This window comes from Paroedura picta, chromosome 5, assembly GCF_049243985.1.
Source record: "Paroedura picta isolate Pp20150507F chromosome 5, Ppicta_v3.0, whole genome shotgun sequence".
In the NCBI taxonomy this organism is placed as follows: Eukaryota; Metazoa; Chordata; class Lepidosauria; order Squamata; family Gekkonidae; genus Paroedura; species Paroedura picta.
Window position 1 is genome coordinate 15,701,578 of NC_135373.1, and position 19,085 is coordinate 15,720,662.

Below are 19,085 nucleotides of genomic sequence, written 5' to 3' on the forward strand. Positions count from 1 at the left end.
TGGCTGATCCAGGTCCCCGTAGCGGGATATCGGGCGGTGTTGGGCCTGGATTGGCTGAAGGAACACAACCCCGTGGTGGACTGGCGGGCGGGGACCCTGAAGTTCGACTTGACGGTGGGTGCACGGCATCGGGTCCCCCACGAGAATTCCAGCCACAAGAGGACGGCGGCGCGTCCCAGGGGAGCGGCGGCGGCGCAGCAGGAGAAACCAGAGCCCGAGGTCCCGCCAGAGTACCGAGACCTCGCAGCCGTTTTCAGCGAGCGGGAAGCGGACGAGCTACCCCCACACCGCCGCACGGACTGCGCTATCAACATCCCAGAGGGGGCGGTACTACCCAAAGGGCGCATCTACAAGATGAGTGAGGGTGAGCTCAAGGACCTCCGGGAGTTTTTGGGTAAAAATCTGGCCCGAGGTTTCATCCGGCCCGCTTCCAGCCCCATGGGAGCTCCAGTCTTGTTCGTCCGGAAAAAGGATGGGTCCCGACGGCTGTGCCAGGACTACCGGGGCCTCAACGCCATCGCAGCGGGGAACGCTTACCCCCTCCCGCTGATCCCGGATTTGCTGGCCCGGCTGGGCAAAGGGACTCTGTTCACTAAGCTGGACCTAAGGGAGGCGTACTACCGGGTACGCATCCGGGAGGGGGATGAGTGGAAAACAGCGTTTAACTGTCAATTGGGACAATTCGAATTTAAAGTGATGCCGTTCGGTTTAAGCGGGGCACCTGGGGTTTTCATGAGTCTAATTAATGAGGTGTTGCAGGACCTTCTGTTTCAGGGGGTGGTTGTTTATTTGGATGACGTCCTGATCTACAGCCAAGATCCCCAAGAGCACGTGACCCTGGTGAGGGAGGTGTTAAAGCGCCTGCTGGCAAACCACCTATACGTGAAGCTGGCTAAGTGCGAATTCCACCGTCCCTCCCTGGACTATTTGGGCTACCGCATCTCAGCCCAGGGCATAGCTATGGACCCCGAGAAGGTGCAGGCGGTGCTGGCCTGGGAAAGGCCCCGCACCCGGAAACAGCTACAAAGCTTCCTGGGGTTTGCTAACTTTTTTAGAGGCTTCATCCCCAGATACTCCTCCGTAGTGGCTCCCCTCACGGACTTGCTAGGTACCAAGGGGAGAGGTCCTCGCGCCACGCGGCCCAGCGCAGCGCTCGGCTGGAATGAGAAATCGGAGGCAGCGTTCCTGGCCCTCAAGCAAGCTTTCGCGTCTGAGCCCACGCTACTGCACGTCGACCCAACCCAGTCGATGGTGGTACAAGTCGACGCCAGCGACGCAGCAGCCGGGGCGGTTCTCCTGCAGCGAGACAAGGCGGGACAGCTGAGGCCGGCGGCCTACCTCTCACGAAAATTCGCCGAAACGGAGCGGAACTGGTCTACCTGGGAGAAGGAGGCGTTTGCGATTAAGTTCGCCCTCACCGAATGGCGGCATTGGCTGGAGGAAACAGAGGAGCCGTTCGAGGTCTGGACAGATCACAAGAATCTGGAGGCGCTCCGGCAACCGCGATCCCTGAACGCCAAGCAGATGAGGTGGGCGGAGTTCTTTTCGCGGTACAATTTCAAGCTTGGTCACATCCCCGGCAAAGAGAATTTCCTCGCGGACGCCCTCTCCCGTCTGCCGCATTATGGGGAGGGGTACGCTCCCTGCACCAGGTCCGTGTTTGGTGAGGAGCAGCTGGGACGGGGGGTCGTCACTAGGCGTCGGGCCAGGGAGGAATGGGAGCCCGACCCGGCGACCGCCCCGCTCCGAGACCGCCTAGTGGCAGCCTACGGGACAGACGAGGAGCTGGCTGAGCTCCGGGACTCTTTGATTTTGGACTCCGGTCTCTGGCGGAGGGGGGAGGCTGTCTACGTCCCGGAAGGGCTACGACGGGAAGCCCTCAGCCTCTGCCACGATGCTAAGACCGCCGGGCACTTCGGTTTCGTAAAATCCTGGAAGTTGGCCCGGCGGCGGTTTTGGTGGCCCAGTCTGCGGCGGGACACAAAAGCTTACGTCAGTGGTTGTCCTGTCTGCCTGACCTGCAAGCCGGGGGTTGGCAAGCCGAAAGGTCTGCTGCACCCGCTCGAGGTCCCGACCCGGCCGTGGTCAGTGATCTCCATGGACTTTATAACAGACTTGCCTCCCAGCAAGGGGAAAACGGTGATCTGGGTGGTGGTAGATCTATTTTCCAAACAGGCCCATTTCATTCCTTGCGCCAGTGTCCCCAGTGCTTCACAGTTGGCTCGGATGTTCCTGGATCACGTGTTCCGACTGCACGGGCTGCCGGACAAGGTGATTTCCGATCGGGGCTCACAATTCGTGTCCCGGTTTTGGCAAGCTTTCCTGCGCCTGTTAGACATCGAGCAAGGGCTGAGCTCCGCTTACCACCCCCAGACGGACGGGCAGACCGAGCGGGTTAATCAAGTACTGGAGCAGTACTTGCGGTGTTTCGGTTCCTATCATCAAGACACCTGGGTGCCCCTGCTCCCCCTGGCCGAGTTCGCGTACAACAACGCAGACCACAGCAGCACGGAGATGTCGCCTTTTGCCGTCGTCTACGGGACAGACCTGAGACACTTCCCGGAGCTTGGAGAGGTCCCCGCCCGGGAATCGGCCGACCTTCGCGAGTGGGGGAAGCGTGCCGGGAGCTGCTGGAAGTCGCTGCAGGAGCAGCTCCACAAAGTCAAGGCAGCGCAGAAAGAGGACGCCGACCGGAAGAGACGACCAGCTGAGGAGATCCGACCGGGGGATCGAGTTTACCTTTCCACCCGGAACCTACGGTTGAATTTGCCCAGCAAGAAGCTAGGCCCTCGGTTTTTGGGGCCTTTCGAGGTCTTGGCCCCGATCAACGAAGTTTCGGTCAAGCTCAAGCTCCCCAAGAACCTCCGGCACATCCATCCCGTCTTTCACGTGAGCCTTCTAAAAAAAACTCCGGACGGTGACGTTTGGCACCCCGTGTTTTCCCCGCCAGCGCCCGAGGTCCTGCCGGGGGGGGAGCACCACGAGGTGGCGGATATCCTGGACTCTAGACTCCACAGGGGGAAGTTGCAGTACCTCGTGGAATGGAAGGACTTCGCTTTGGGGGACCGGGAATGGGTCTGGGCAGCGGACGTCCTTGCGCCCCGACTCACTGAACGTTTCCACAAGCGGTATCCTGGCCGTCCCGGGGGGTTGGAGAATGGACCTTTGGGGGGGCAGAATGTCGTGGTTCGGTCCTTGGTGGCTTGGGAACCGGACCGAACCCCGCCATCAGAGGCGCCCGCGATCACGGAGGTAGGGCATGGTGATCATAGGCAAGCCGGCAGCTGGGCGCCCCACCCGATCGTTGAGGTGGCAATGGCCGCTAAAGAACCTCAATGTCCCCCTCCACCTTTTGACAAGGGCCCGGAGATGGCCCTTTGTTCCAGGAAAATGGGCCATCAGGAACCCCGGAAAACCTCGCATATGTGCATGAGTCATGATTGTATCAGCATGTTCCCTCCGCAAGTACTGGGTGGGGCAATACAGCCTAAGGAGGTGGGTTTTGTATAAAAGGGAGCTTCCACCTGGAGTTCGGTGGAAGCTCTTACTCCATACCAGCGGACTCCACGTTGCTGAAATAAAGCTTGTTCCTGTTGTATCGTTCACCAGGCCTGGCGTGACGTTTTCTTCAAAGGGGCACCCTGTTTTTTTCAGTTAGCAAGCGGGTTCCCGACAGAGTCTCCAGTCTGATTTTCCCTTCACATATCTGAAGACATGGCTCTGGAAAGCTCATCTGTAACCACTATGCCAAAATTCCCGAAGGTCAGTCCTCTCCCACACTCAACGAACATTCCACACTACAGGTTCTTGACACCCATATCTCCACACCCATGGCCTCATTTGCCACCATGCCACCACAACCTCCCACACAACACACACATGACAACCCCATGCCCTTACAGACTGGACAACTCCTCCCCTTCCTCTTCCCACTGCCAAGCTCTAGCGCCTGTTGTATTCTTGGAGACAACGGGCTTTGCCCCTAGTAACAATAATAATCCAACAGTGGCAACAACTTAGACAAAAGCCCCAAGGAAGTCAGGCTGCTTCAGGGCACGGGGGGGGGGGGCGTCTGAGGGGGTGCCAGTGGGTGCTGTTGGTCATTCGGACTCAAGCAAATGCCTGATGGAGGAGCTCCCTTTTGCAGGCCCTGTGGAATTCTGGGAGTTCGGACAGGGCCCTGATCTCCTCAGGTAGCTCGTTCCATCAGGGGTGAGCCAGGACAGAAAAAGATCTAGCCCTTGTTGAGGACCGACATTAAAGGTAAAGGTAAAGGTATCCCCTGTGCAAGCACCGAGTCATGTCTGACCCTTGGGGTGACGCCCTCCAGGGTTTTAATGGCAGACTCAATACGGGATGGTTTGCCAGTGCCTTCCCCAGTCATTACCGTTTACCCCCCAGCAAGCTGGGTACTCATTTTACCGACCTCGGAAGGATGGAAGGCTGAGTCAACCTTGAGCCGGCTGCTGGGATTGAACTCCCAGCCTTATGGGCAAAGCTTTCAGACGGCTGCCTTACCACTCTGCGCCACAAGAGGCTCTTGAGGACCGACATTACTTCTTTCCAAATAAAAATTTTTCTTCAGGATATTCTGCTTTGAGATTCACCAGTCGAGTCAAAGGGACAACTTGCCCAACTAGTTGGCTTCATAACTTGAAGAGCTTGTGGCACAGGGATGGCAGCTGGACAGTGAAACAAACCCAAACTGGAAAATAACACGCCCCCCTCCAGATGCTGTCTGTCACCAGTGTAGGTAAGCCCTGTTCACTTTCACCGTCGATTTTCCCAGACTTTCAGGGTGCTAAAATATGAAGGCAGCCGCTGCAAAACGCTCATCTGGTTTCCCGAGTATTTGGGTGATAATGTAAACAGTTTCAGATAACTCAGACTGGTCCTTATTGTGGCGTTCAGTAGTTAATACTCACTTTAGGTATGCTTGATACTCAGCTTGATACTTGAATTTCATTGGTCTAGGGCAGGGGTGGCCAAACTGCGGCTCTCCAGATGCCTATGGTCTGTAATTACCGTGAGCCCCTGCCAATTGGCCATGCTGGCAGGGGGTCATGGTAATTGTAGTCCACAACTACAGGCTTCCTCAGAAGGTGGTGGGTTCTCCATCTTTGGAAATTTTAAATCAGAGGCTGGATAGCCATCTGATGGAGAGGCTGATTCCTTGAAGGCTTAAGGGGGTGGCAGGTTACAGTGGATGAGCAATAGGGTTTAATTCTGGGGATAAGTTTTCGTTTGCACACACCCCTCGTCAGATACAATGAAATGGAAACAACAAAAGCACCCATAGAAATAGAAAGTGGGCCAGAGATTAGTACCCAGCCCATGGAAAACATTTGCCCGATACCAGGGTTTTACAGAATTAAGACACTTAGCTTGTTTGCTTGTCCATTTTATTTACTAGATTTGTATGCCGCCTTCTCGACAAGCCAGCCCAGGGTGGTGAATAACAATACACACAAACAATAATTATTTCGGTAACTCTCCTTATATATGTGGTCTTGTAATTCCCATTTCATTGTCCGACAAACTGTGTGATATTGTCTGAATTGTCTGATATCCTCTGATATCTTCTTGTCTCTGCTTTAGGATGCTTTGGGCTGATCCTGCATTGAGCTGGGGGTTGGACTAGATGGCCTGTATGGCCCCTTCCAACTCTATGATTCTGTGATTCTGTGACTGTGATTCTGTGTGCTTGTGCATGTGAAATTTTACACCTTGAATAAAAGCAGGTTGGTTTTAAAGGTGCCATGGGACTCAACCAGGGGTGGCCAAAGGTCCTGTCCAGATGTTATGGACTACAATTCCCATAAGCCCCTGCCAGCAGAGGCTCATGGGAATTGTAGTTCATGGACATCTGGACAGGCCCTTTGGTCACCCCTGGCGGTGTAATTCTCTCTGAGGCCCACAGGTGGCACCAGACTCTAGAAGAACTCTTTATGTTTTGAAAAGATATTGCATACCATCTTCCTCTTTGGGAGAAGATAGCATCTAATAATGGTTAGACCAGTGGGTTTTGTCTGGTTTGTATCAAAAATGGGATAGTGAGCATTAAATTTCTTACATGAATCTTTTCCTTAATGCCAGAAGGCTCATTTGCATTCTAACTCTCTGCATGAACAACTCTCAGTACTTGGAGAAAGACTCCAAGAGAAAAATGCTCCCTTTCTCCACTGCAAAGTTATATCCGTTTACCTGCCAAGGTTCCCCTAACAGATCTCGGGGATTATCCCCTGGGGATGATGCTGATAGACACTTGCAACCCAGAGAAATACAATTCACAGACTTCCCTAGCAGATGGGAAATGTAACATAATGAATGACAACCTAATAAACAGAGCTTGTTATTTCTGTCGGGCCCTTGGGTCTGGTCAACATCTTCATTGTAGGATGTACTAACATGTGGTCTGGGCTTTCTACTGCCGTTTGTGGACGTGAAATTCCCACTTCATTGTGTCCGATGAATTTATGAGTCGTTGGGAAAAGGGTTTTATATTTTATTATAGCCAATGATAATTGTAATTGTAATTTTCAGGGATTTTATTATTGTTTTATTATTGTTTAAACTGTTGTGATGTTTTATTGTTAACCACTGCGAGCCAGCTTGCTGGGAGCGGCAGTTTATAAATCAAATAAATCTTATCCATTTGGTGCCTCTTAATAATTGTGAAACAGTCTTGGGGGATGAACGGTCCGGCCAGGGCCAATCAGGGTGCAGCCAGCTGTTCCCTGATTGGCCCTGCCCCTACAGCTCCCGCCCTCCCTCACCAAGCCCTCACCCCTTGCCTCACTGACGTGCCTGGCTGTTAGAGCCAGACACATTTGTGACTCCGCTGCTCCACTTGCAGGGCCCAGGTAAGAGGCCCGGCTGCGGGGGCAGGGAGTGAGGGAGCGCTTCCCTCACAGAGTCCCCAGGTGTGCTTGCCAGGCCCCCGGAAAGTCATCCGGCCCTGGGGGGGCGTGGGGGAGAGGCAGCGCTTCCCGGGGGCCTGACAAGCACACCCGGGGACTCACAGAGACCCCAGGTGTGCTTGCCAGGCCCCCTGGAAGCACTCCCTCTCCCCACCCCCCACCCCTTTGCCCTCTGCTTCCCGGCAGCCTCAAAAGCGGCCAGGAAGCTCACGGGGCTTATGAACGGGCTTTGAAGCTAGTAAATAAGTGTGCTGTGCTGTGCACATGAAAGTTTACACCTTGAATAAAACTTTGTTGGTCTTGAAGGTGCCACTGGACTCCCTTGTTCTGCTGCTTCAGACCAACATGGTTACCCACTTGAATTTCATAGCATCATAGGTTCAATCCCCAGCATCTCCAATTAAAGGGACCACACAGGACGGGATGGGAAAGAGACCCTGGAGAGCCATGAAGTGGGGCTGGAGTTCAGTGGCCGAGTCTCTGCTTGGCATGCAGAAGGTCCCAAGTTCAATCCCCGGCATTTCCAGGTAAAAGGACCAGGCAGGGTTAGGGGGATGGGAAAGACCTCTGCCTGAGACTCTGGAGAGCTGCTGCCGGTCTGAATAGACAATCCTGACTTTGGTGGCCTGAGGGTCTGATTCAGTAGAAGGCAGCTTCATGTGTGCTCAACCTGGAGCCGGCAACCCTTGTTCCAAGATACTTTACCTCTGTGTATGGAGGTTCCCTTAGGGCAGCATGGCTGATAGACAAGTCAGAATTCAGAATGTCATTTCCCCTCAAAAACAATTTCTGAGCATCACACCAGAGGCCATCCCCACAGCTGCCTCTTTCATCCCGGCACGAAGCCAGGAGAAGGAGGCCAGGCCCTTGGCCTGGGGCATGGCTGGGCGTGGAAGATGGGTAGTGGAGGTGCCTGGGCAGGGTCCATTTGCTCTGCTGCCACCTCCACCGCCCATCTTCCATGGCCGCCCCCCTGCCAGGAGGGCAGGTGAAGGAGGAATAGGTGCAGCGGCAGCTGGCTCACTGGCGCCTCCACCATCCACGCCGACTCCTCCTCCACCCGAATACCTGGCAGCAGGGCTGGCCACGGAAGACAGGTGGGGGAGGTGGAGGTGGCAGAGTGAGTGGGGCTCAGTGACGGGCCTGACGAGCTGCCACTGCCGCCCATTTTCCGCAGCGTTTGCTCTCTGGCCTCCTGTCAGGGGGCTTTGAGTGACGGACGTCATGTTCGTATTCGCTTTCCTTTCCCTGATCGTGCCAGTAGATGTTTTGCACGTAAAAAAAACCCCAAACCCAAACACAACAGCAGAGCTAAGGGAAGGATCTGCGTATCATAGCAGGAGCCAAGCTTTATTTAGCCCCAGACAGACGGACGCTGCTGTGCTCCGAGGATGTGAGGGGGAGAGGAAGGGGGAGCCACGTGCTAAGCTTCAGGGACATCACTGGTCGGTCCACCATCCGTAGGCCTGGTCCCAGAAGATGTTGGTGTAGGTGGACACAGCATCTGTTAACTTTTTGCCCGTTTCACTGGAGAGAAAGAAAGAGAAAGGCCATACAGACTGGGAAAGCAATGGCGTTGGGTCTCTGTAGGGCAGGGTTCCCTAGTCCAGCATCTTTTTTAGCTCCCTGCCCAGTGTTTTGTAGACAGGGAGCCTGGTCAGATGGGCCTTTTGGCCATCAAGGGTTCATACCGGCCACTGAAAATTTGATTGGCTACGCAGATTTTTTTAAAAAGATGTTGCTTTGCCAACTGCTACCAGCACAGCACAAGAGTCTTCACTGAGTGACAGATGGTAAGCTGGGCTAACATTTTTGGGAGGGGGATTCTGCCTCCAGCTGCCATTTTGGTAAATTTCCTCTGTGTCAGGATTTCAGAAAATTTGGGGACCCCCGCTTCCTAGGCCAATTCTACACACATTGAATAATGCCTTCCCAATGTGCTTTTGCAGGTCAAGTGCAGAAGGGCCCAGCTGTGCAGAAGGGCCCAGGTTTTCAAGGCAAGGGACATTCAGTGGCAACTTGGCATTCTCTGGTCTTCTATGGTAGTCTCCCACCCAAATAGTCCCCAAGGCAGGCCTTGCTTAGCTTCCAAGATCTAGTGAGATCAGCCTAGGCAGTGCCATCTGGGTCGGATAATATTTGTACCTCCTCTCAAAAAGGGCCTAATTGGCAAGATCCCAGGATTTTCACACACACATACACAATTGGGGCTTCAGACATCTCAGGATGCCGATTTATCCCCTGGGAACAGCTTCCCCTGGGAACAGCTTCCCCCTCCCCTGCAGGCCAACCCTGGTCCAAAAGCTGCTTTGGGGAGGAATGGTGTGTCGAGGAGCTCATTTGCAGAATGCCTGCCTCTTGTTTAGTTAGCCCCATCTCCAGTAATGAGATACCCCAAAAGAAGAGAGGAGACCTTGGTTTTGTAACTTGCTTTTCTCTACCCGAAGGAGTCCCAAAGCGGCTTACAAACACTTTTCCCTTCCTCTCCCCACAACAGACGCTCTGTGAGGGAGGTGAGGCTGAGAGAGCTCTAAGGGAACTGTGACTGGCCCAAGGTCACCCTGCAGCAGACTGCATGCGGAAGAGGAGTGGGGGATTCAAACTGAGCCACTCTTGAATGGCTACACCACATTGGCTCTGTCCACGGAATGTAGCTCGTTTCTTCATCAAACTAAAGGAGGTTTCCAGTTTTTCACCTCTGTCCCACCTCCCTCCAGGTGAAGACTGGTGGTCTCCTGGGATTATAATTCGCCTCTAGACAACAGACTACAGTTCCTGTCCAGATTATAAAGATCAGTTCCCCATACAGAAAAGGCTGCTTTGGAGGGTGGACAGGATTGTTGTGGAGAAGAAACATTCACTTCCTCACCCCATAACAGACTCCCTATGAGGGAGGTGCAGCTGAGGGAGATCTGAGAGAAGTGAGTGTCCTAAGGTCACCCAGCTGGCTGCATGTGGAGGAGGAGTGGGGAATCGAACCTGGTTCTCCAGGTTAGAGGCTCCTGCTCTTGACCATGACACCAAGCTGGCTCTTAATCCCCACATTTAGGACTCCTGTGAAACTACCCTCCCTCTCCTTCCCTCCCCCTGGGCTGTGTGCCCCAACATAACTCACCGGGCTTTCACGTTAAATTCGAGCGCATTGAATGCCTCGTACCAGCTCTTGGTTTTGTTGGTGATTTGGTCCCAGTACTCTTGCGCTGACTCCTGAAACTGGGCCAACGTACTTTTTTCCTGGGCTTCCCTTTTCTGCACGTGGTAGCTGGACACGCCTACAATTGAAGCAAACACAGTACATTCAGAGAGTGCCATGGCCCCAACTAGAGAAGGATCACAAAAATCAAATATCCTTTCATTCAGGTTGTTTGCTGAATCATTCAAGTCCAATACGTGTAAAGATGCCAGAATGCGAACTGGTTATAATCACGTTTTCAGAATTTTCTTTTTCCTCAATGGCTTCGCATGAACATGAATCCATATAGTGATTCAGGGGCCCCTCCTTAGGTGGAATATATACATTAATACATATTAATCTTCTGGGGGAAAGTCCCTTGACTGATAGGACCTGGAGGTTATTTTACTATTTTCTAAGATTAAAACATCAACCTTTAAATTAACTGAAACAAAGGTAACCAGGCCTCCACGCCCCCGTCCCTTTCATGTCAAACCAACCACTAGAGGTCACAAATTACGTGCGGAATGGAGGGATGGGAATCCGAAGAAGCAGGAACTTAACAAGTAAAAAAATAGATTCAAGTGGGTAAGCCATGTTGGTTTGCAGTAGCACAACAAAATCAGAGTCCAGTAGCACGCCTTGAATAAAACATTGTTAATCTTAAAGGTGCTACTGGATTCTGATTAAGTAAAATGAGAATACAGAAAAGCCCATGGACAGGGCAACACAGCCACCCTGGCTTCCTTCACAGCTGACCATCTGCCACGCCATTGCCCTGGTTGCCGAAGTCCCATGCCCATCCCCTAAGCTCCGTGCCTTTACCCTTGTGGGGCTGAAACTCAAGCACCTGTCGCTGGAAGCCCAGATGTAGGCAGAGAGCTGAACTCCTTCAAAACCAGCAGAGTTGTCAGTCCTCGGGGCACTTACCAGAGCAGAGAAACAGCAGCAGAATTGAGAGAGCTACAACTTTCAGATCCATTTTCCCACGGGCTGCCTAAAGCACTGAAAATTTGACAAAGGTTAGCACAAATTTGGCAAAGACCAAAAGGCCCATCCCTAATGCCGCTCCATTTCTCTGGGGCCTTGAGCACACATGGACCCACAAAGCTGCTGCCTCGTACTGAATCCATTCATTAGTCCATCAAGGCCAGTATCGCCTGCTCAGGCTGACAGCTGCCTTCAGGGTCTCAGGCAGAAGTCCTTTGAACTGCCTGGGCCTTTTGGGGAGGGATCGAGCCCGGGACCCTCTCCCACTGAGACGTATTTTTTCCTCCAACCACATACTTCCCATATAGGCTAGATATCAGGGGGAAAAAATTTCACAGTCAGAGTAGTTCAGCAGTGGAATAGGATGCCTAAGGAGGTGGTGAGCTCCCCCTCTCTGGCAGTCTTAAAGCAAAGGTTGGATGCACACTTTTCTTGGATGCTTTAGAATGCTTTGGGCGTTGAGCAGGGGGTTGGACTAGATGGCCTGTGTGGCCCCTTCCAACTCTATGATTCTATGGTTCTATGATTCCCATTACACTTGTCTGTTCTTTTCAAGATCCCACAAGCCCATTTCACACCAAAGATGGGAGACCATGGCTATATTTCTCAAAAGGGCATAGCCCCATTGCTGCTGTCGGTGGTGTTGGTGGGTTACAGCAACAACGGAGTTATCACACAGCAGGTATCCCCCTGATTTCCTTGTCCCATGAGCATGCAGTGCCTGAACCGACACACTTGGTTTTAAATATGATGCGATGAAAACCATTTTCATGTAGCTGTGAATTCCCTGCATTCTGCAGGGGGTTGGACTAGATGACCATGTGATACAGTGAATGATTTAAAAAAAAATGATTGCAGTTATAAAATTCTGTTTGATGTTTAACAGCTCACCTTCTGGCCAGTAGTTCATGTTCGCTTAGGAAGCTGAGTGCCTTCCTCGGGAGAGGGGCAGGGAGGATAAAGGACCAGTGAAAATCAACAACTTGAACCTGATTTGGCCTTCAGCCTGGAGCCAACGCAGCTAGGAGAGCGCTGGTCAAATATGCTCTCTCTCCATCCTGTTCCAGTGAAGAGTTGGGACACTGCATTTTGGACCAGCTAAAGTTTCCGGATCAGATCCAAGGGAAGCTCCGAATAGAATGAGTTGCAGTAGTCCAGCCTGGAGATGACCGTTGCATGGATCACAATGGCTACGTTGGGTGTTAACAGGCAGGGAGCCTGCTGGGCAGTATTCATGGCCTGGACCTCCATAAATAAGGAGGAATCCAGGTTCACGCCCAGACTATTTAATATGCACATGGGGGGGTGGGGCAGAATCCCAGGCAGAAAAATGGAAACAAATGAATTTGGCACCATTGTCCCCTCAAAATCAATCTTGATCAAAAGGAACAGACAAGACTGGCCTTTGGTCATCGCATTGTTAAATGTATTCAGGAGTGTCCCTTTACTTTAGGTTTGGCTGCTGTTGTAACCTTTAATTCAGGCTTTCTCAACCCTGGGGTTTCTTGACAGCCCTGGAAGGGTTTCCCGAATGGGTGGGAGGTGGGCTAGGCGCTTCAGCCTCCGAAGCGCCCAACCCTAGGTGGAAGTTAATTCATTTTTAATATATTTTAAAAATTTGTTAAGTATTTATCAGGCAATATGACCATGTATGGTCGTAGGCTCCCTCCCTCTGCCAAAATGGCCAATGATGGACCTGGAGGGGATGGGAAGGGGAGGGGCCCCGGGTGGGCATGTCCACAGCTCTGTTTCCAACCCCATTCTGCATGATGGCGCCACTTCTGGGGTTTCTCGAAGCTTGAAGGTTGTTTTGTAGTAGATTTTTGTAGTGGAAATTATTTTTTAGGATTGGGAGTGGTTTTCATGCTGGTTGCCTTTTGAGATTGGGAGTATCTTTAAACGTTCATTTACTTACAACTAATGGTAAGTGTTAGAGTTTATTTTTAATCTTTTTGAGTTTTATTGAGAAGGTCACCTAAATGGTTATTTTGGTCTTGTAGAAAACAGAGGGCCATTCCGCACGACTTAAATTCCGCACGACTTTGGTAAACGCTACTAATTCAAGGTTCCGCATGACATCACACCCAATTTGCAACACTCCTGCAACACTCCTGCAAAAAGCGCTTTGTTGTAGCACTTTGCGGGAAATCCAGAAAAGTAGATTCCCCCTGAGAAAACCGCTACACTTATGCGCACAAGCTGCAACACATCAGCGAAAGGCATTTGTGTTCTCAATGTAGCGGTAGAAAGAAAGTACCTCCCCCGTTCTCGCTGCCGAATTTCCGGCGAAGCGATCGCCATTTTTTTTCCTTGGACGGGGAAAGCAACGAACGAGCGAGGCTTCTCAGAGGCTTCTCTGGCTAAAGTCCCTCCACAGAAGTGATTAAAAGTTAAACAAAGCTCCCTACTGCAAGTGTCTTTAAAGTTCCCAAGCACAATACAGCCCCTTGTTCGACACTGCCCATAATTTCGGCCACAAATCTTGCCCATGGGGGGGAGATTTTTTTTTTTTTACTTGAGGAGCCTGTAAACGATTAAGCGCCAGCTCCTGGAACGAATATGCGTTGCTACGGGTGTATTCGGGTTTTTAAAAAAGAGTTCTTAAAGGGAAACACGAACATGACAGTTAATTGGCTGTTAAGGGGCGGGAGGAAGTACGGAAAAATATTGCCTCCCCTATTGTGATTTCGGCAAGACTGGAAACTTGTGCGTTACGAGAACAGCGCTAGTGGGAGAGCCTTTTTTCGCTAGAAACGGCTGTGCGCGTTACCACGATCTGCCGCTTTTGCCTGCAGCGCTTTTCAATAGCGCACAGATTTAGCCACATTGCCCTTTGTGCGGAATGGCCCTGAATGTACTCTTTAGTACTAAGCAATTTATATTAAGTCTCTATTGTGGTGGGGGCTTTATATAATGTAAGATTATATTTTGAATACAGTTTTGTGCTAGAATTGTTATCCTAACAAGCCTTTTGTTACCAATTGTAATAAATATTTCTGCTCAGACCACAACTGCTGAACGCTATTTGGCCGAAAGTATCGTTTTGTGTGTCATAAGCAAAATAAAATTCAGAAAAAGACAGCAAACAAGTTTGTTTATTGCATTTAGAATTGCCCTGTTTTGGAAACTGGGGTTTTCTCCTATTGCTTTGTTGGAAACCACAGTGCAGCTGATTAACATTCCGACCTCAAATTCATACAGGCACTGAGTTGCCAACTCCAGGTGGGGTCTGGACAGGACAACGGATCTCCAGAGAAAAATTCCCCTGCAGAAAATGGCTGCTGTGAAAGGGGGGGGGGGGGTTATTGCATTATATTCCATCAAGGTCCTGCTCCAAATCTCCCAAGCAAAACATCAAAACATGCCAACCCTGCGCACACTGTTAAGCCCAATTGTTGCCAATTTTTAAACCTGCCTGCCTCTTGCCAGGGTTGTCTGAGTTGCAAAATACCTGGGGGGGGGGGGATTGGGGAGGACACGGTTTGGGAAGGGGAGAAGAGATGAGTTTTTTTTATACTCCACTTTTCACTAGCCAAAGGAGTCCCAAAGCAGTTTACAAACTCCTTTTCCTCCTTCTCCCCACTGTGGTGTAATGGTTAAGACCAACAGCTTCTAATCTGGCACACCAAGTTTGATTGCTGCTCCTCCACATGCAGCCAGCTGGATGATCTTTGGCTAGTCACAGCCCTGATAGTGCTGTTCTCACAGAGCAGTCCTGTCAGGTGCTCTCTAAGCTTCACCTCCCTCACAGGTTGTCTGTTGTGGGGAAGGGAAGGCGATTTGGAAGCCGCTTTGAGACTCCTTCAGGTAGAGAAAAGTGGGGCATAAAAACCAACTCCTTCTTCTTCAACAGACGCCCTGTGAGGCAGGTAAAGCTGAGAGAGCTCTGAGAGAACTGCTGAAAGAACAGTCCTAAGAGGGCTATGATCCCCCAGCTGGCTACATATGGGGGAACAGGGCATCAAACCCAGTTCTCCAAATTAGAGAATGCCACTCTTAACCGCCACGCTGTGCTGGCATCAGTGGGGTAGAATGCCCTTGAGTTCACCTTCCGAAACAACCATTTCCTTCAGGTAATGGATCTCTATCAGCTGGAGACAAGTTCACATTCTGAGAGATCTCCAGCCACTACCTGGGAAAGAAAATTGATTAGGGGAAGATTTCCCCAGTACACAGATTAAGACAAAGGGGAAAGCACCCTCTGCTAAATGTCTGCATGGACAGAAGATGCTGTTTCCAGGCATGGGAACAAGGAAAGTAAAAACTGTGGCTGATCTGGAGACATACATACCTCTGGGAATCTACGGGACCCTTCCTCCTCTTCCTCCGCTGCTTGGGAAACGGTTGCAGACCTAAAACAAGGCACAAAATTCACACTGGGATACGAAAAACAAAGATGTTTGGTGGCTTTGACACTTGGGGTATCAGGGGCCTTCCAGGGCACCCCGTTCGCCTCTTTTTAGAACAGTTAGCAAGACGTGCAAGTCTGGCCTATTTCCACAAACCAACCGTGTGACAAAGGTGCAGAAAGATGGGCCCTGGTTCCACTGAAAAAGCCCAAAGATCTGCGTGAAAAACCCGGCAGGAGAAGCCCTGCCAAGGAATCCGATACTCTCCCAAAGGGTACACCTCTGAGCTCCCAGGCAGTGCTGGCTCTCCTCCTGCGATGGACTTGGGTCCAGTTCTGGTAAGGTCCGGGGTGCCGAGGTCCACTGGAAAAGGGCCCCTCCCTCTCCCCCCCCCACCACAGCCTTGAGGGTATCAGGCACTCACTGTCCTCCGTCCAGCACTCCCGTCGGCTCCTGGGCCCCAACTGGGAAGGACACCTTTATACCGGGAGGGTGTTCTTTACCCCCCCCCGTTCCCCCTCCCCAGAATATTTGCTGCCAAAGAACACACCTCATCAATTTGTACAAAGTCCAAGTAAACAAGGCCGAGGCTGATCCGCTGGTGGAAGGGAGAGTCCCAGAGTCACAGTCTCCTGAAGGGGACCCCGCAGGCTGGGCAGCTTCCCCACCCACTGCTCTCCTGGGCTGCGTCCGTGCTTCTGGGGTTGCCAGCCTCCAGGCAGGGCCTGGAGTGCTCCCAGAATGACAACCAACCACCAGACAACAGCGCTCAGGTCCCCTGCGGAAAGTGGTCGCTTCTCAGGGTGAACATCTGCTGAGCCGAGACTTTCCCTGCCGTGAGGTGGCTGGAGGCCTGCTGGAGACCTCCCGCTGTGACCCTTGAAGTCCAGAGAGGGTGGCTGGAGGAGACCTTCTATGAGAACCGATCTTTAGGCAGCGTAGATAAGCCCACCTGAAGAAAAGGCCGCTTTGGAAGGTGGCCCAGCTCCGCAGGGCCTGGCATGGGGTTGAGGCCAGTGTGCCTGGAAGAACCAGTGTCTCATGTGGGTACTCCTACTTGGTATTAAGTAACACTGCAGTGTAAGCTTGCTGCCAGGTTTTAATGTATTTAATGTTTTTAGCGGAATTTTGTATTTGTATTTATTTGTATTTTTAGTCCGCCGCTCTCATACTAGGCATCTTGGAGCGGCTTAGTGGAACTTAGGGCCATTTCGCACGGCTTCAAAATAGCACAATGGTTACTAATTGGAAACGCTACTAATTTGCCATAACCCACGACGTCGTAGACAATCTGCAACAATCCTGAAACCGACCCGCAAAAAGCGCTTCGTTGTAGCGCTTTCAGGGGAATCCAGAAAAGTGGATTCACCCTCCGGATAGCGATACACTCCTGCAACCAATCTGCAACAGTAGCGCTAAAGACCTGTGCGTTACCATTGTTGCTGGTTCTTCAAAGTCCCTCCCCCTGGCTCTCTCCTCCAAACTTCCGGCGAAGCGATCGCCATTTTTTTTTCTCCGAGCGAGCGGGGATAAACGCACCAGCGAGCCTCTTTCTGTTTAGAGGCTTCCCTGGCTTCAGTCCTTCACCTTTAGTCACTAAGCACAAACCACATAAAAGCCCGTTTACTGAAATAAAGTCCCTTTATTTTTTACACATAAATTCAGCCGAAAATCGGGCCCGTGAGAGGGGGGGCGATTTTTTTTTTATCACTCGGGGCAGCGTGCCAACGATCATACAATCAAACGACAGCTCACATTAGGCAGCTGGATGGGTCTCTCCGTTGCAACGAATCTACCTAGATTCGTTGCTATGGGTCTGTTTTTTTTTTAAAAAAACCTTTCTTAAAGGGAAAGGGGCTGTTTGGGAGCATGCTAACGGCTGCCCATTGGCTGCTTGACGGCCAGGGGCGGGACGAGCTTGGCAATAGCGCTTCCTTTCTAGCGATTTCTGCCGAGACCGGAAGCCTGTGGGAAACGCTAAAAAACGCAACTGATTCCACTACAAAGGCAGGTATGCATAACGACGAATTCCACTATTTTAAATGGCGATTTTTCATTCCGCAAACAATTTGCAACAAAGATCCCCGTGCGAAAAGGCCCTTATTGTATTATTATATTTTATTATATTGCTGTAAGCCGTTTACAGATTCCTAGTGCAATAGCATCCTATCCTATAAATAAGTAATTAAAGAAGAAGAGCTGGTTCTCATATGCCACTTTTCTCTACCAGAAAGAGTCTCAAAGTGGCTTACAATCGCCTTCCCTTTCCTCTCCCCACAACAGACACAACAGACACCCTGTGAGGAAGGGGAGAGTGAGTGAGATATTACTGAAGAAGAAGAGTTGGTTCTTATATGCCGTTTTTCTCTACCAGAAGGTGTCTCAAAGCGGCTTACAATCGCCTTCCGTTTCCTCTCCTCACAGTAAGCACATTAAATACATTAGAAACTGATCAGTGTTTCGGGGCGGGGGAGTGTTGAGGCTGTGGGAAATCCAGTATGGCTGAGGATGCTGAGTTCTTGACTTCGGGAACCTGCCTCTTCTGGGGGGCTGCGGTGTTGGCCAGCCTCTGGGCAAGGCCTGAAGATCTCTTGGAATGACATCTGACTTCCGGACAACAGAGAATCTCTCCCCTGAAGAAAAAGACAGCTACTTGGAAGGGTGGACTCTGTGGTGGTATACCCCATGGAAGTCCCTCCCCCTCTTCGAACCCCGCCTTTCTTAGACTCCACCCCCCACATCTTCAGGAATTTCACAATGCAGAGTTAGCAGTACTGAAGCAGCCATCATAGGCCAAAGACCCGTAATAATTTTGGGAGATCTCCAAGCCACATGTGGATGTTGGTCCCCATAAAGGGACGTTGCTCTGTTCCCTTGCTCCTCCTGCATCCTTTTGGAACCAGAAACTGGCTAGTGCTTGAAAAACAGCCCATTTCTTACCTAATCAGAGTGATGCAAAATTCTGCTGCAAAGCATGCAATCTTGTTTCTCTGGAGGAGCCAGGAATTCCTGCTGCCCCTTTGACAGTCTTTCTCTCCCTCAACTCTGGCCTGATCTGTTTTGTCACCATTGTCGAAATACGCTCCGAGATGTCACACCGGGGCACATCAGTGGTCCAAAGGCCTGTTTGCTCTGGGGTCCCAGCTTCCAGGCCATCAGGCTGGACCAGACAAGGAGGATCCGCTCGGGCCTGATGCAATATTTGCTCAGGGGTCAAACCACTAAACCTTTGCGGAGGAGTAGCAAACAAAGGAATACTGTGGCAGAGAAAATGGGCCCTGGGAGGTGGCAGAGACAGATCGCTCTGCAATGTTTTTTTAGAATCGATACCCATGAGGAAGGTTTGCTTGAGATGTGCCTTTGAATGCCAATTTGTGGCCCTGGATAGAGCTGCCAGCTCTGGGTTGAGATATACCTGGAGATGGGGGGAGCTGGCAAGGGTGAAGTTTGGGGAGGGAGACCACGTGTAAGTCCAGGAGAGCTCCAGGCCCCAGCAGGAGGTTGGCAACCCTCCCCCTCCCTTTGCCTAAGCAGTTGCATTGTTGAGGGATTCAAAGTATGCTTCACTGAGGTGTCCCAGCTTGGGATGATTTGGGGGAGGAGCCTGGGGAGGGCGTGGTTTGGGGAGGAGCAGGACCTCCGCTGGGTCCAATT

General features: G+C 51.5%; 1 protein-coding gene across 1 annotated transcript; it reads right to left on the minus strand.

Annotated features, from left to right (window-relative positions):
• Positions 1 to 8,245: 8,245 nt before the first annotated feature.
• Positions 8,246 to 15,989, minus strand: APOC2 (apolipoprotein C2). Its single transcript, XM_077336641.1, has 5 exons — positions 15,856 to 15,989; positions 15,374 to 15,434; positions 11,023 to 11,097; positions 10,036 to 10,192; positions 8,246 to 8,447 (listed from the first exon to the last, which is right to left on the minus strand). Exons 3-5 carry the CDS (start codon positions 11,072 to 11,074, stop codon positions 8,360 to 8,362), a joined length of 297 nt encoding a protein of 98 aa, XP_077192756.1. The 5' UTR covers positions 11,075 to 11,097; positions 15,374 to 15,434; positions 15,856 to 15,989; the 3' UTR covers positions 8,246 to 8,359.
• Positions 15,990 to 19,085: the final 3,096 nt, after the last annotated feature.

Bases quoted from the DNA above. Each gene is read 5' to 3' on its own strand.
- APOC2 (XM_077336641.1), bottom strand. From the start codon at position 11,074: ATGGATCTGAAAGTTGTAGCTCTCTCAATTCTGCTGCTGTTTCTCTGC. The intron at 10,193-11,022 runs GTAAGTGCCCCG...CTTCAATTGTAG, and splicing joins GCTGCTGTTTCTCTGCTCTG to GCGTGTCCAGCTACCACGTG. The intron at 8,448-10,035 runs GTGAGTTATGTT...CTTTCTCTCCAG, and splicing joins GAATTTAACGTGAAAGCCCG to TGAAACGGGCAAAAAGTTAA.